We start from the raw sequence: 18337 nt of genomic DNA, 5'->3' as shown, positions 1-18337 counted from the left end.
TCCTGTATACCTTTACAGTGATCTGCTTATGTCAGAGTCAAACTTATAGGGAAGGAAAAAGTTACTTGTTTGCAGCTTCCATAACTGTTCCTAACATACTATTACTTACTGCCAGCAAAGTTTAGAGCAACCATTCTGCAACAGTATTAGGATGACCCATTCACTCTCAAAGTCATGTCTATGACCATTTCACGTACCCAGTTATATAGAAAATGTGTATTTGAATATAAAGTGTCATTCAGGAAAACTTTATTCTATTCACTTCTAAAACTGAATTATGTTAATTCATTGTTAAACAGAACAGATCCACTTTAACATTAGATTAATAATTCCACACTACATATCAAGGGTCCAATTCTTTAATGGGGTCTACAGTCCAGGGCCAAGGATTAGATTAAATTTTAAAATTTGTGTAGCAACCTTACCAGAGATGAGCACTAGATGTAAATAAAAATACCACCAAAACTTCTCAACATCAAAGTCTAGATATGCCATGGTATCTTTCTAAGGTTTAGAACTAAATGAAAATGCTCTCAAAGGTCAGGGTATCTTCTTTTGGGATGTGCCGATTCCTTTTGTACTAAAAAATGAAATGAACCATGCAAAGAAAAACAAGGAAAGTAACACAACCATGCAGCTTTGATTATTGCTAGAACTGGGAACCATTAAAATGGTTTGTTTGATGTATCTTGAAAAATTCCTGTGTTTCCAAATTGATTTGACAAGTTAGAAGGGAGGTGGGAAGCCTCCCCTTGCCATATCATAATCTCTCTCTCTGCATTATTGAATTCTACACATAAAAACAAATTGTGTTTCCAAAACAACCCAATACGTGTGAGAAATTCCAAATACACATTAACACAAAGCTTGTCCGCTTGTTTTTCAAGATGTAAACATTAAACATGTTTTCACAAACAGCATCAGTGTTGGAGCCATCTGGAGCACTGGCCCAGAACTGCCTAGGAATGGCATTTTGAGTTCAAACCACTATAGCCAGATGGTTCTTATTCCTCTGCCAAAAGACTCTCTAGCCCAGACTACAGAAAGAATTTGATAGAGATACAGAGTTTGTTTTCTTGTCACAGAAATCAAAAGCTTTTGTACAACCATGTTTCCCTGACAGGCTGAAGTTAAGAGTAATGGACTGTTAGTTCTTTAGGCGCAAGTCATGAATCGGGTGGACAATGGGATCATTCTCTGCCTGTAGTGAGTAGCTTGAGGGCTTTCTGCAGATTCTGTACAGCAGTGCTCACATCTTCATACTGCAAAGCACTGCCAGCATATTTGCAATATTTCTGAGCCCTGGCAAAGTCTTCTGGAGTCAAACGAATTTCCCCTGTGAAAATAAAGATAAATGACTAGGATGTAGGGATGCTACATTAAGTACATATTTACTTAACCACTTGAAAAAAAAAAGTTAAATATCAGTGGTAAGTTCTAAAGTCGTCTGATACCCTTTATGAGTAAGCCAATACTTTGAGAGAGATTTGCCCTTTATCTGAAGCCACTAAGGAAGGCTTTTAAAAATGCCAGTCAGTTAAGGGTAATCATGTTACAATCTGCACAAAAACAAGGACAATGCCTCATGCGTTAACCTTACATTTCCTCCCACCACCACCCCCTCCCCCAGCATGGAACACAACAGAGGCCATTCATGCCGCCTCTGTATAATTTGTCTAGATATGGGAACGTCCCCTGTTACAAGATACACTCATCCTCTGATGAAAGATATGCACATCAACACATTTTCTGTTCCCTAGCAGGTGAAAGAGAACCAAACATATTCTCAATATTATTACTGCAGCAGCAAATTAATATAAACAGTGAGATATATTTACCTATTTGTATTAGAGGCAAACTGAAGTGATATACTCATTTTAAATAAAACTATAAAAGAGGGTTCACTTTCCAGACTTAATGCAAAGCTGGTAAGATTTGATACTGTAGAGATCTCAACATACAATTTGCTATAAAACAGAAGTTTATGTCCAGTCTTCTACTTTGTAATAGGGAGAAAAAGAACCCATGTAAGCTACCTGGAGGTTTTTGTAGAAAAGGTGGGATACAATCTTTTTCTACATGATGTTTTGTCTCAGTGGCTTTTAGTGGACTAAGTTTTTTTCCTTTTAAGTTTTTTTTAAATTTAGAAATCATATTGATTGCTTTCTGTTTGTGAAAACTACTTTGCATTAAAACTTGCCCGAAAAAAATTGGTTGTGGCAAGTAACAGGACTATATTTAAAAGGACTCAGGGACACTCAGCAACAGTGTGAGATGCAGAGAGGGTAGCTAGAAGGGTAGGACGTTTCAAACACACAGGTGGAGAGAAGAAGAAACTTTGGGCTGGTGGTATATATTGGTATATATATATTGATGCAGAGTTTGAAACAAACCTACCCCTAGAACTGAAAAGAAAAAAGAAGCCCACAAGACAGGCTTAAGTACTGGAGAGAAAAGGAAGTGTACTTCAGTCCCCATTTAATTCAACAGGAGTCCAGCGTGTCTGTGCCCACTGCATATAACAGCCATGGTATTAAACCTCAACCTATTATTATTGTGTAAAGTATGAAATCTCTGTCAAATAGACCAAATTGAATACCAAATTGTTGGGGCTAATGTTAACTAATGAACATTCAAAAGTCCAAAGTAGGATAATGCCTTAATTGGAAACAATTAAAATGTCACAGCAGTGAGCAAGCGTTTGAATTTTGCAGACTGCTTCTTCAGACTGGAGGCTGAGCAAAACAATGGTGTGGGGAGAGAGAAAAAGTTGATCATGTTGGAAAAGTTCCAGAGTTTGCCTATTTGTAACAGTCAAGACAGAAGGCCAAGATGGCTACCAATGGTTTTGTATTTCTTAAAAAAAATATTAGTTTACAGATCCATTACCAGATGACTGTATTGTCAGTTAACTTCTAAACTTTGGTCAATGGTGACCTCCCCTCCCTTTGGCAAGAACAAATTACCTAAGGACTGTCTCAAGGACATTTTGTTTTTCATGTTATGATGCCAAAAGCAACTTGAAAATCATTCTTTTAGAAAACAGCCAAGGCATCAGTCCAGTATTCAACTGATTTACTGGAGCAAAGCCTAAATTAACCAATCTAATCTTATTTTTACAGTACCTACTCTATTACATGCTTTGTTGGCAAAAGTTCTTATTTATTATTATGAGGCCTAAATTCAGACACTATTATAGCAACATTTCAGGAAAAGGCTTACAATATTTGTAAATGAGAGAGAGAAAACTGGAGCGGTTTTTTAAAGGAACATTTAGAAAAACAAAAAGTTAGTATATGTGGTAGTTGCTTTTAATCTCCATCATTTGAAAGGACTAAATTCTGAAATACCAAAAATGTTGACACATGGGGTAAACTATGCCTTATGTAGGCTGCAAAAAGCCCGACTCTCTACAAATCCAAGGATAATATTAGTATAGTAGTTATATTCATTACTGAAATGTGACAGTCCTGAGTTAACTTCTACCAGCTATGAATCTTTCAGCTAGGTAGTTAGGAAGCTGATATAGAAGCTGAAAATGCACTTAGGTCAGGGAGAAAGGCTAGCAAGAAAGGAAAAAATGTTTAAAATGCCAACAGGGGTCCGACAAAACTCGTGTCTATTTAAAAACTGGCACCATGCTTGCTCCAATGAGATTATAGAATTTGCCACCATGCACTTTTATCCCAGAACAGAAACTGTATCCGTCTGTGGTTGCAAAATCAGAGTTTTGTGGTACCTCAAAGATTAAAGAAAAATATTGTGATATGAACTTTTGTAAACTACAGCCTACATTCATCAGATGCATAATGGGAAAGGTTTGTGTAACCTCAAGTGATGGATATACATATTCAGAATGAGAACCAGTGTATAGTACCTTTTTACCATGCAACTCTTGATTAGCGAGAATGCATGTACAGAAGCATGTATGGCCCTTGATAAGACAGGGTGGAAGGATCCAGTCAGAAATACACTCAAAGAAATACACCCTTTTAAATTACCACAGAAGTAACCAAACAGCAGCACAATTAATTTAAAACTGGCTGGGCAGGGCACAGAGCAAATGCGCCTCCAACGGCCTGCTTCTCCCTCCCAGCACCCGCCCGTCCCTTCCTGCTGCCGCTTCCTCCTGCGGCCTGGCTGGGCCTGCCGCCACCATCTCCTCATCCCAGTGGCCGTTTTCTCTGCGTCCTGTCGCTAGTCCGGCAGCTTCTCGCGAGAGTTGCCACGCATGGGATTAGCGACTGGTACGCCTAGGAGAAATAAATATATAGATAGATACTCTTTGGGGCTTTAAAACATTTAAATGTCATATTATTGTGTTACCACATAGTGCATAAAAGAAACCCCAGGTGTTTATAAGTGTTAAAATGATTCACAAAATAAGTTGCACAAAAATGACTTTCCACTGGTGAATGGAAAAGTGCAGTGTCCAAGTTTCATTGTCTCACATTCTGCACAGTGTGGCAAGTGTGGAACAAGGGCTGCGTCCATGGAAGAGGCTCGATTGGAGCTCAGCTCAGAGCATTGCTAAGCAGCCAAATGTGCAAAAGTTGAGGGGGAGGGGAGTGATTTTTGCTGTTCTCTCCTCTCTCCAAAAGTACTTTTTGGCTTCAGAAATGTGTCATGGAAGCCTCTTCCATGGACGTAGCTCCTGTTCTGTGCTTGTAACACTGCACAGAATGTGAGCCACTGTCATCTATGCAACCGTTGGGCATATAGAATTTGATTAAAATTTGTTGTGCACTAATTATGAAAAAGTATCCACCAATAAGTCTAGTACAGAGGCAGACAGCCAAGACCCTCAAGCCACATCTGCTCATCAAGGTCCCTTTCATCGGAACATTGCTGTTGGGCAGAGCCATTCCAGGAGCTTCTTTGCACATTGCAACAAACTTTATCTTGTCAATGTCTGGTCAAATATTAAAATAATGTCAACAATAAATCAATGTTTTGATTCTGGGAATAATTGAGGGAGAACATTTAATATTTGGCTCACTGGCCAAATCTGCCCCTAGGCTGTCCTTAGCCACTAAGGGAGTATAGGCAAAAGGAAGAATGTAATACTCAGACAGTTTCTCAAAGCTGGCACCATTCTTGTCTTCCTCCATTTTTCATTCTACACAGCACAAGGAAATCTAATTACATCTTGGTTAGCTCTTCAATTGTATGACTGAACAGCCCAAGGTCTACAAGGCAGATTATATTTCCAAGCATTTCTCTATTTACAAATATTACTGGTTCTGCAAGACCACCTTCATAGTGCACTACCTGTGATGTGCAAGTATAGGTAACAAAGGGTGGTAATATTGGCAATGCTTTCCCTATTTTACAAACATTACTTGAATTACTGGGTCTCTTTTAAGAGGATGGTTGTAACCCTAGCACTCTTTTTTTATTGTTAAATTGCTCTTGTGAGCAAGCTCCACTGAACTCAGTCAGACTTGCTTCCAAATATAGATCAAGCTAAATGTGCATTGAAGTTCTACCAATGTCAATGGATTGCAGCAAATATTTTTCAAAGAATACAAATCATAGCAGGAAAAAACAAAACCTCTTACCTGAAGGTTGGACATTATAAAGTGAAGGATCTACTATGGGAATATTTTGAGGAGTGGGTTGAAGAGTACTGCTTGTCACACCTGTAATACAAAAGATAATGTGCATATTTATAAATCTATCCTTACAAATCAATGCCTTCCAGCCTAATCTACTTGCCAATATTGCTGTTAAGACGGAATAATAATAAAGCACTCTATATGCTGAAAGGGGCCATAAAAAACACATTACAAACCAATTAAATATTAACAGAAACTTACTATGATCCATAACCTTTCATCACTAGTACCTACAACCTCTTGAGAATTGGAACTAAATATAAGGTTTCAGAATAATTTTAGAGATATTTAAATCAAGTTTAAATATATTCATTTGTTTTAAGACATTCTAATACATGTTTAATTACATGTAATAACAGGCAATACATGTTGCCTGCTAACTTGGCAAAGAGGCACATTTGAATGTGGTGATTCTCTTTATTTAGCAGGGGGAGAGTAAATGGTCCTATCCCTCCCCAGCACAGTGCCTCCAGTGACTGTTGCTGGTGTCTATCTTATGTTTCTTTTTAGATTGTGAGCCCTTTGGGGACAGGGATCCATCTTATTTATTTATTATATCTGTGTGTAAATCGCTCTGAGCCATTTTTGGAAGGGTGGAATAGAAATTGAATAATAATAATAATAATTATTATTATTATTATTATTAACCATCATTAAATATTTGATATCCATATATCAAATATAGATAGACTTTCATACAATTTCAGAATAGCCCACTACAGCTGTATTACAAATATGCAAAAATTAGTGTACAAATGTCTCATTAAAAAAACCCAAACCACACACAGGCACTGCAAAGCAGATTCTGTCGAGAAAAAGTTTAGAGAATTAAGAAACATGGACTATAGCAGTATCATTCTTTTGTCCCTAAAGGGTCAGATGGCCTACTCTAGAGCTCCTTTACTGGGCTGAGAGATGATGAGAAGAAAGAATGGGCTCTTTGTTAGAACCCAACTCAGTATTTCAAACAATCATCACCACAACTATTTTCCTACTTACTGTACTTGTAAGGCTGACAGCATTACTTAGAAATAAATCCAATTATTCAGTATTACTTACACTCAAATAACTGTGTAGGATTGCAACTTTGGTATATGTATATTCGGGCATTTTATGTTTTCCATCTCTACATCTGTGTAATCATACCAAGACAATTATTTTGTTTTCTCCCCTGACATACACATATTTAATTTAACCTCATTTTGGGGTAGTGGAATCTTTTTTATTCCCCCTCCTGCTAAGAAAATCTGTATCTCTCCCCTCAATTAAAAAAAACAAATGACTACACTTAGGCTACAATCCAATAAATACTTCAAGTATACCCAAGGACCTGGGCATGTTTAGTGATATTTTTTGACTTATTTTTATTTTTTTTAAGTATATATTTCACTTTTCTCCTCACAGAAAGTCCAAAGTGGCTATCTAAAGCATTAAACACAATGGCTGACATCGTAATGCTGCACTTTGCAAGGACACTAAACTAATTCAAAGCTGCTGCATTGGCTAGTTGTGCAAAGTCTGAAGCTTGTGTTCCAGACTAGTGTTGCACTCATGTAAACATGTCTGCCTTTGCACAACCGGTATGGAACCTATGGCACACTTCATATGTTTGTGCAACAGTCAGTGGTGCACCTAGGTAATTTTGGAGCCTGGACCTAAAGGCCTCTGGAGGCCTCTCGCCCACCCCACCCACCCCAGCTGGAGCCTGCTCCACTCCCTGCCCTGCTACAAATTAATCATCACCACCTAAAGGCCTTTGCAGACCCCACCCACTCCACCACCATCCACCAACCTGTTAGTGTCTCCCAAACTATTTCTAATGGTGGGGGGGACAGGAAAGGGGGAATTAGAGTGGACAGAGAACTTAAGAGAAAGAGATAAAGAGGAAGGAGGAATAGAAAAATGAGAAGAAGAAAAAGAAAGGTCCGTAGCAAAACTTCGATCAGTGTATTTTCTTTCCCAAACCATAGTTTTCACATTTATTTCTATTTCTCTATTTGATGGGGAAGTGGTTTGGCTTGAACAGAAGCAGGGAATGAGTACAAGCCGCCGCCACCAACCTGCACGCACCCAGAAAACCATTTGTAACAGTTGACATAAGCAACAGACCCCTCTTTGAGTTCCATCACACACACGCTCTCTCTCTCTCACCCCTGACCCCCCACCACCACTCCAAGACCCCAACCCCCAGAATAACAGAAGAAGTGCACCACCCACATCTTAGTCCTTTCTTCTAGTCTCTTGATATGCAGGGAATATTGTCTTCAGTTGCACTCTGCACATGCTCAAGAGCACACACACACAAACACCATGACACATGGGTTCTTGAGGGCACAAAGAGCAACTGAACCCACAGTATATGCAAATATGCATTAGCAGAAACATTTCAACATGCCATTTAACATTAGGGATGTGCCCAACTGGTTCAGTGGTCCTTTTGTGGGGGAAGCATAGCGGTCCTGGTCCCTTAAAGGTAACCCTCCGGCCGAACTGTCAGTTGGATGGTTCGTGCACATCTCTACATAACATAACATAACATAACATAAACATAACATAAACATAACATAAACATAACATAAACATAACATAAACATAACATAAACATAACATAAACATAACATAAACATAACATATATTATATTATATTAATTTATCTAACTAACTAACTAACTAACTAACACAGACACACTTCTATACTACCCAAAACTCACATTGTTGGGTGGTTTACAAAAAAAAAAAAAAAGCGAAAACACTGATTAAAATAAATAACCCCAAACCCCACAACACTTAAAATAGTAGTTAAAACAAAATAAATGACATAGTAAAAGTTAAAACATTACAACATTTGAATTTTTATAACAACATTTTAAAATGATAAAACTGTTAAAACAATATTTAATTAAAAGCCTGGGTGAATATATGCATCTTTAGACTTTTAAAAAGTTTTCAGAGATGGGGAAGCTCTTATTTCAGCAGGGAGCACGTTCCAAAGCTCTGGGGCAGCAGCGGAGAAGGCCCGTCCCCGAGTAGCCACCAAATGAGCCAGTGGCAACTGCAGACGGACCTCTCCTGATAATAGGTAGTGGGATACATAACGAAGAAGACGCTCTCTTAAATACCCAGGCCCCAAGCCGGTTAGGGCTTTATAGGTTGTAACCAGCACCTTGTATTTTGCCCGTAAACTTATCGGAAGCCAGTGTAGATCTTTCAGTACAGGAATAATATGGTCTCTCTGAGATGACCCAGAGATGAACCTGGCTGCTGCATTGTGAATCAGCTGTAGTTTCCGGACCAAACACAAGGGTAGCCCCACATAGAGCACGTTACAGTAATCCAATCTGGAAGTTACCAGCAGATGTACCACTGTTCTGAGGTCGTTTATCTCTAGAAACAAACGCAGCTGGTGTATCAGCCAAAGCTGACAGAAGGCACTTCTGGCCACTGCCTCAACCTGGGATAACAGGGAGAGGCTCAGATCCAGAAGCACCTCCATACTGTGTACCTGTTCCTTCCGGGGAAGTGTGACCCATCCAGAACAGGCAGATCAAAGTCATCTCCCAAGTTTCGACCCTGCACAATGAGTACCTCCATCTTATCTGGATTCAGTCTCAGTTTGTTATCCCTCATCCAGCCCATTACCTCCTCCAGACAGGCATTTAGGGAGGTTATGCCCTCTCCTGATGATGCTGACATGGAGAAATAGATTTAGGTGTCATCAGCATACTGATAGCACCCTGCACCAAATCTCCTGATGATCTCTCACAGCAGTTTCATGTAGATGTTAAACAACATTGGAGACAATACGGAGCCCTGAGGGACCCCATACAAAAGTTCAGATTTTGAAGAACAACAGTCTCCAAGGGACACCATCTGGAACCTGCCCAAGAGATAGGAGCAGAACCACCGCTAAGCAGTGCCTCCCACTCCCAACCTCCTCATACGCTCCAGAAGGATACTATGGTCGATAGTATCGAAAGCTGCTGAGAGGTCCAAAAGAACCACCAGAGTCACACTTCCCCTGTCAATTCCCAATTGGAGATCATCCATCAGGCCGACCAAGGCAGTCTCCACCCCACAGTCCGCCCAAAAGCCAGTCTAAAATAGGTCTAGATTATCAGTCTCCTCCAAGACTGTCTGGAGCTCGGAGGCCACCACCCTCTCAATTACCTTGCCCAGCCACGGAAGGTTGCAAACAGGCCTGTAGTTGTTCAACTCTAAGGGATCCAAGGTAGGATTCTTCAAAAGTGGTCTAATAATTGCCTCCTTAAGACAAGGAGGCATCCTGCCTTCCCTCAAAGACACATTTATAATCTCTACCAGGCCTTCTACAGCAACCGCCCTGCCAGATAGTATAAGCCATGTTGCGCAAGCGTCAAGAAGACAAGTGGTAGGTTGCACCATTCCAATCAGCTTGTCCACAACCTCAGGAGTCACAAACTGGAACTGATCCCACTTAACCACACAAGAGGAGTCGCTGGACACTCCACATCAGACACTGAAGTAACTGGAGACAGAATCTAAGTCGGCCCAAATACGAGAGATTTCCCCCACAAATAATTCATTGAACACATCACGGCAGGCAATCGATGGTTCCAGATTCTAATTCAAGGGAGGAGGGGCACATAGTAGCCCTCTCACAACCTTAAACAGCTCCACCGGATGTGAACTTGTGGATGCAATACGGGCAGAAAAGAATTGCTCCTTTGCCACACGTATTGCCTGAACATAGCTCTTCAAATGCGCTCTATGTTGTAATCTGTTGGATTCGAGTCTAGTGAAAGGGCTGTTTCTGTAATGGCATCCGCCATAGGGTACTCCCTACAATGTAATTTGAGATTGGCTTATTTGGCTGTATTTCAGCAGAGACAAAAACATCTTTGCTTCAGGCAGTGAGGTCACTCACACAATCAAAAACTGTGTTCTACCAGGTTTTCCTTGTCGCTTCTTTGCTACACGTATTGCCTGAACATAGCTATTCAAATGTGCTCTATGTTGTAATCTGTCGGATTCGAGTCTAGTCTTCCTCCACTTGCGCTCCAGTCATCTACCTCACCACTTCAGCCCCCGTAGTTCTTCTGTATACCAAGGGGCCAATTTTGAAGCGGGTCAGAGAGGACGCTTAGGAGTGATCATGTCTACTGCCCCAGTGAATTTTCTGTTCCAGCTTTCCACCAGATCATTGACAGGATAGCCGGCAGAGCCAACACTAAATCCCTCCAAGGCTTCTTGAAATCCTATGGGATCAAATAACCTTCTCGGGCAGACCATCTTAATAGGTCCCTCACCCCTGCAAAGGTGGGAAGTGACTGTAAGTCCATCCTTAACCAGATGGTGGTCCATCCATGACAATGGGGAAATCACAGGAGTCCCCACCCACGGAACATCACCCTGATCAGAGTGAAAGACCAAATCAAGCATGTGATCTGCAATGTGCATCAGTCCCGAGATCGCTTGGGATAGGCCACGGGCCCAAACCTCCTGTGGCCCGAGCCCTTTCACAGTGGTCCCTGCATTGAGCAGGTGAGGTTGACCCGCAAAGGCAAAGGAAGTGCCTTTGCTTGGCAAGGAAGTCAGTCTGGCTCAATTGGGTGCTGAGGGAAAACAAAGGAGAAAGATGATGATGCTTGGGAGGGACAGCCAGATGCCCTGTGAACTACAGGCAAGGCCCAAGGGAGCCAGGCTGCTGCTGGGCGGCTTCTGGTGTAGGGATGCAGAGGAGACAGCTTCTTGGGCAAGGACTGGAAGGAACACTCTGCGCGGGTGCACAAGGCAACTCAGTCCTGCTGGTCCCTGCCTCTGCTGGCATCCTGGCGAGGTCTGGAGGTGCTCAGCCACCAGCAATGCCTCTCCCCTCGCTCCACATACAGGCAGCTGAGGTTGTTGCCTCAGCTGGTGCTGCCCTGGGCTGGGGGAGCTTTGAAGCCTCTGAGGCAGAGTGGGAGAATCAGTGGTTGCCTGCCTCTCGCCTGCTCTGCTGCCTCGCTTGCTCCACTTCCTCACGCGACTCCAGCAGGGCAACTGCTAGATGCCTGAAGCCTGACACCATCATGCATGTTGTGCACAGGTGGAAGCAGCTCAAGCAGGTGAGAGGAAGGTAGCCACTGCCTTGCACACAGGCAACAGTCAGCCACTGGGTGGGCCATATGAGAGGCCAGGCAGGGCTCATCCGGCCTGGCCCAGTGGCCCAACCACAAAAGCAGCCACTCTGGGGAAGAGATCAGGCGGGTTACAGGCTAGTCACCCACACACAGTCCGCCCAGTTGCTCTCGGCCAACTGGCATGGGCCAGCACCGAACTTCGGCCTGGAAATCCGGGGGGAAAAGTGCCCCTGGCAACAGTGCAGTTTTGAAGATCTCCATGATTTAGCGTAGCTATGCAATCTTCTTGTGCTAGTGCATTGTTCATTGCCCAACTGCCGAGTTAAGATGTCAGCCTAACATTTTTTAAATTTAACAAACAGCAAACACAAATACTTCAAGAGAGAGAGAGAGAAAAACAAATAAAGCAGAGAGAGCACCAAGCCTCCATTAACTCAAAGCCAAATGAGGTCATTCATACAATCAAAAACTGTGTTTTATCTGGGTTTGGGAGCTGTGTGTGTTCCCAATTTTTAGTTGAGTGGAAGTAAAGTACGAGGAAAACCTGGTAGAACACAGTTTTTGATTGTGTGAGTGACCTCACTGCCTGAAGCAAAGATGTTTTTGCCTCTGCTGAAATACAGCCAAATAAGCCAATCCCACATTACATTGCAGGGAGTACCTATGGCGCATGCCATTTCAGAAACAGCCCTTTCACTTTTGCCTCTTTAAAAAATAAAAAAAAGCTTTGCCTGCATCATTCACAGCTGTTCTACGAAACAGACATGCTGAACATCCCCTTGGGTGTATGGAACAAGTTGTGTGTGGTTCTTAGGATCCCGGCCATACTTTTCAAGTGCACAGAGATTTTATAAATGTATACAAAGAGTTTAATTGATCAAGGTATCAGAACAACAATATCAGTAACAGACTGATTATGCAGGTGCATATACTACAGTTTTATCTTATCTTGGACTTCTAATCTGTATGGATTTAAAGATACAATCTAATGGCAGTGTTATGGTACAACTTACATTCATTTCAACAGCAGAAACACCTAGTGATTTTTTTTAATTACTTAAGTCTCTGACATATACACATACATTCACTAACTCTAGGGCAGAGGTCTGCAGCCTGCAGCTCTTTAAGTACCCGTATGCAGCTCTTTGTTAGTATGTCTTACAGTAAATAAAAAGTCATCCTGGCGTAACCATATCTACATCAAACATTTGTGCTTTACTTCTTTACACTTTTAAATGCACTATATGTGTAATGTGTGAGAGTCAGGACTCTGCACAGCCAGAAGCCAGTGAGAGGTGCAGAGGGCGTTATAAAGGATCAGATTCAAATTGTATTTCACATTTGGAATAGTGCGCCAGACACTTACAGAAAACTGAAGGAATATCAGGATATTAGGATTATTTCAGTCTTCAGTTCAATATAGTTTTGTAAGCAAGGATTTTCTAACATGAATTTCATAAAAAACGAAAAGAGCCTACTAAAAAAATATGATTCTTGATTTCTGCCTGAAAATGAAAATCAAGGTGATTCTCTGAAAGTTGAGGAAGTCCCTAATGTAGTCCAAGAGTAGAAGGGATATTGAAAGGGTTTGGAACAAGAAAATAACATGTATAGATTTACACTATATTGGTAATGACTACCGGAAGAGAAGAGAAAGGTCTTATTGTGAGCTGCATCAGAGCCGCCCACGTATTTTCATTCTCTCTTTTATGTGAGCCAGAATTAATATTTGTTCATCACATGTGTCTGTCACTTTTTATGTATTATGCATGTAATAAGGCTCTAAAAATATTCTGGGAGAAGACCAACATTTAAAAAAAGAAAAGAAAAAAGCACGCTCTTATTTTTGACAAGTGCAGACTCCTACTGAGGAAAAGAGACAAATGGGGCAAAGGCAACAGAAATGTATACAAATAACATACTTGTGTTATGAGGCACTTCAGCAGGAGTGTTGGCTGGAGCATGAGCACCTGGTGGGATATGTATGCCAGTGTAACTGCTTGCAGGCACATTGCTTGATTCATATGTAGATGAGGATGGTTGTGATTCTTGATTGGGTAGTGCAGGGGAGCCATCTTCTTCATTTTGATCATCTTGCAAGAACAGAACAGAGACAAGTTGAGATGTTTTCCCCCAATTCCAATTCATGTATTCATAAATATACAATTACTAGTATAAGGGTCTGTTGTATATTAAACAGAAAGTTTAAAAAGCAGTTTACATACCAAAAGAACGGGGGGTGGGGGGGAGAATGAAGAAAAGATTCCCAGTCCCAAAGGAGGTCAGAATTTCAAAGAAAGAGAAGGGAGATGCCAGCAACAGTGACTGGAGAGATGCTATGCAGTACTAGGAACAGTTGCTCTCCCCCAGCTACATATTAAGACAAACACCATTTTCAAACGATGCCTCTTTGCCCAGTTAACAGGATCATTGTCTCCAAGTCAATGACTTCCAGTCTGAGCTACTTCACAAGATCATTGTGAGGGTCAGTGAAAGAAATGGGAAGCATCCTGGCAGATTATTCATGGCTCATAAAACTATAGGTTACTCACCTGAACTTTGGTTCTTCTAATGGTCATCTGTACTTTTACACAAATGGGCTATGCGCCTGCGCAGACCTCGTTGGAATCTAACAAGCTTGATTCTCCTGCTTTGGGCGGGAACCCCAGCCGCTATATGCGGCTGCACCACTCCTTATCCCCTCAGTCACAGAATCCAGCTTCAGTGAACCCCATGGTGAGGATGGGAGGGCGTGTAAAAGTACAGATAACCATTAGAAGAACCAATGTTACAGGTGAGTAACCTGTAGTTCTTTGACGTGGTCTCCGTCTTCTACACAAGTAAGCACATAACAAGCGAGCACCCAAGGAGGAGGGAAGAACAGAAGCAAATATAATCTGCCAGAATTTTTTATTTCAGAAACGAGTACATCAACTGAAAATGGATTGCAGGACACTCCTGCCAAACACAGCATCATTCCATGCCCTAGTATCAATTTCATAATGACAGATAAATGAATGGGGCGAAGCTCAAGTAGCTGCCTGACATAGTGTCCAACGGGACCGTCCAATCAAAGGCCACAGAGGCCGCCACGGACCTAACAGAGTGTGCCTTAACCGTTGCAGGCAATTGCTTATGAGGCAACTGATAACAAAGCTCAATTGTGGAAACAATCCACCTAGACATGGACTGGGCCAATACCATAGAGAATGAACAAGGAGGGAGATTTCCTCCACTTAGCAGACCTCTGGATGTAAAAGGACAATGCCCTTCAAATGTCGAAGCAGTGCAACCTCCTCTCTGCATCCGATGAAGGATTCAGAAAAAACACCGGTAAAGTGAGTGGGGACGAACAGTGAAACATGGACACCACTTTGCGCAGGAACTTAACATCTGTCCTGAGTACAACCTTGTCCTTATGGAACCAAAAGGACGGCTGGTCAGCCCTTAGGCCCGTAACTCACTCACCTGCCTGGCCAAGATAATGGCCACCAAAAAGGCGACCTTCCAGGTCAGGAGATGGGGATCAATTGAAGCCAATGGTTCAAAAGGCGGCCTTAGTAGACCAGCCAAGACTACTGATAGGTCCCAAGCCGGTGACATAACCAGATCATCTGGGAACATGTGTGTTAAACCCTTCAGGAAACTTTTTACTACTGGGTCTTTAAACCAGGAAGCCTGGTCAGAAGGGGAATGTGCACAATGGCAGCCAAATATACCTTAAGAGATGAAATCTTCAAACCAGATTCCTTAAGGGGCAATAGATAGTTACATACATCTTGCACAGATGGATTAAATGCATCAAACCCATGTTGGGAAGCGAAGGAAGTAAAACAAGTCCACTTGTGATCATACAACATCAGTGTGGACTGCTTTCTAGCAGCCACAAACACTTCCTTAACTCTCAATGGAAAGTTGGCAGGACCCGCCATGCAGTCAGATGAAGCAACAGAACGTCCGGGTGTAGCACCCGTCCCTGTTCCTGAGTTAGCAGGTCTGGCAGGGGTCTCCAGTCTACCGCCAAGTGCAGCAGGGTCAGAAACCAAGGCCTCCTGGGCCATCACGGGGTGACCAAGATTGCCCTGGCCTGATCCACCCGCAGTTTGTGTAAGACCCTCGGGATGAGAGGAAACTGAGGGAACAAGTACAGGAGAGGGCCCGTCCAGGACATTCGTGTCACATACACCATATACAGGAGGTCGGTTTCGAGTCTGACTGGACACCAAGTGGCGATGATCCCAGAGAAACCGCCTCCGAAGCCTGTGAGCAATCATTGCTCTCATAATCAGGCTCCAGATGAGCCAAAGAGACTTGTGCTGCAAGCATCGACCCCAAGGGCAAGCCCGGGTTGTCATCCTGAGTGTTCGGTATCAAAGCGTTCTGGGGCATCACCGGTGTCGAAGGGGGTGGTTCTCAACGCTCAATACGGTCTCTCGGGGAGCACTGAGGTGAGCGTGAATGTGGACTCTTCCAAATGTGAGGGGGTCTCACGCCAACCCTTCATCGCCAAGGGTTTCTCATATGTGAGATCCTCCGAATAACGGGACCCATAACATGGCTGAACATAGAGTACTCAGATCGGTAGTCCCCTTGGTACCCATCGCTCTTATTGCCAGCATTCAAATGTATACAGTATGTATCTATGCAGAAATAGATTAAGAAAGTTACATTAATGGATTGTGGCAAAGTTACAATATAAACAAGATCACAATGCAAATTTATTTTAGCTTGTAAAAGTTGTATTTGTTTTGTTAGATATTTAACCCTTTCTATAGCTGGAGGCTCATAGCTAAAAGCTTGTTAAATACAACACAAGTTAAATTGTACATTTTATAGTTCCGTTTATAGATGGATTCAAGGACATAGGTCCACATTAAAGCAAATTCCACATGGTTAAATTATATTCCAAGTCTTGACAACTCTGATTTGTATATCAAAATGTGTTGTCTGCCTACTTTTGAGACAAATCTAAACATGATTCACATGATTAATTGTAGCAGCTCACATACCATGCGAGGCGGGCAGTTGCAGCACTATGTGCACTGCTGCATCTGTGTAAACAATGCTGACTGTGTTGTGCAAAAGGGCAGTTCCAATCAATCATAAAGTTACTCGAAAGCAGTTGTATAATACCCATTATGTCCAATCGAGTCAGCCGTGTTTAGACAGATGCAGCAGGGTGGAGGGTGTTGCAACCACCCGCATTGCTTAGATGGTATGTGAAGCAGTAGTCATATGACACTTGCAAAACCTTTATTGAATAGTGACTTTACAATAAGGTGGTCTTTTCAGAAAAGCAGTATAGTGCAATGGCTATAATGTTAGACCTTGTCATAGGAATTCCAGGTTCAAATCCCTACACAGCTATGATCTGGGGTAGCTTTCACCATCTCAATCCAATCACCATCTCTCAATCCAACACATGATTGTTGTGAGGCTAAACTTCTCCTTCTTAGAAAAAAGTTAGAAATCAATTAAACAAACTAGGTAGAAACCAGAAGACAGATTCCTATGTCGTGAGAAGGTCACCATTTAAAAAGGTTGCTTAAATCCATCCATAGAGGAAAGTGCATATGCACCTACTCTTCCCCGCCCTATGTCTAACATCTACCACAACAAATCTAGCTTTCATTTTGGAATTTCAGACCATCTTTTAAGTTTATTGGGAAACCAGGATTCAAAGAACTACTGAAGATTAAAGAGAGGTTAATGCAGCCCAGTGGAACAGAATTAATTGGATCACCACCATCAACTATGGCTATTTTAAAAAGCCATAGATGCATTTTCTAATTAAACTCATACATTTCTTTTTAAAACATGAAATGGCTTATCTACATGAATGTTTATTAGCAGATTCTGGGAAAATGACTGACTTTCACATCTCCTGTAAGATCTGTATTCATTCCACATAGAGCCAGCGTGGTGTAGTGGTTAGAGTGCTGGACTAGGACAGGGGAGACCAGAGTTCAAATCCCCATTCAGCCATGATACTTGCTGGGTGACTCTGGGCCAGTCACTTCTCTCTCAGCCTAACCTACTTCACAGGGTTGTTCTGAGGAGAAAATTAAGTACAGGTGAAACTCGGAAAATTAGAATATCGTGCAAAAGTCCATTAATTTCAGTAATGCAAATTAAAAGGTGAAACTGATATATGAGATAGACGCATTACATGCAAAGCGAGATAAGTCAAGCCTTAATTTGTTATAATTGTGATGATCATGGCGTACAGCTCATGAAAACCCCAAATCCACAATCCCAGAAAATTAGAATATTACATGGAACCAAGAAGACAAGGATTGTAGAATAGAACAATATCGGACCTCTGAAAAGTATACAGTGTACTGTGCTTGATTGGCCAGCAAACTCGCCTGACCTGAACCCCATAGAGAATCTATGGGGCATTGCCAAGAGAAGGATGAGAGACATGAGACCAAACAATGCAGAACTGCTGAAGGCTGCTAATGAAGCATCCTGGTCTTCCATAATACCTCAGCAGTGCCACAGGCTGATAGCATCCATGCCACGCCGCATTGAGGCAGTAATTGCTGCAAAAGGGGCCCAAACCAAGTACTGAATACATATGCATGCTTATACTTTTCAGAGGTCCGATATTGTTCTATT

General features: G+C 41.9%; 1 protein-coding gene across 2 annotated transcripts in view; it reads right to left on the bottom strand.

Annotated features, from left to right (window-relative positions):
- Positions 1-232: 232 nt before the first annotated feature.
- VTA1 (vesicle trafficking 1) overlaps positions 233-18337 on the bottom strand; it is a 54412-nt gene continuing 36307 nt past the window's right edge. For both annotated transcript variants that reach the window (XM_053290039.1, XM_053290029.1), the window contains exons 6-8: positions 13639-13809; positions 5562-5642; positions 233-1336 (exon numbers count right to left, since the gene is read on the bottom strand). In XM_053290039.1, the coding sequence (XP_053146014.1) occupies positions 1191-1336; positions 5562-5642; positions 13639-13809 (398 nt within the window). In that variant the 3' untranslated portion in view covers positions 233-1190. The remainder of the gene's footprint in view (positions 1337-5561; positions 5643-13638; positions 13810-18337) is intronic.

This window comes from Hemicordylus capensis, chromosome 1, assembly GCF_027244095.1.
Source record: "Hemicordylus capensis ecotype Gifberg chromosome 1, rHemCap1.1.pri, whole genome shotgun sequence".
NCBI lineage: Eukaryota > Metazoa > Chordata > Lepidosauria > Squamata > Cordylidae > Hemicordylus > Hemicordylus capensis.
This window is presented reverse-complemented; position numbering and strand designations above follow the sequence as displayed.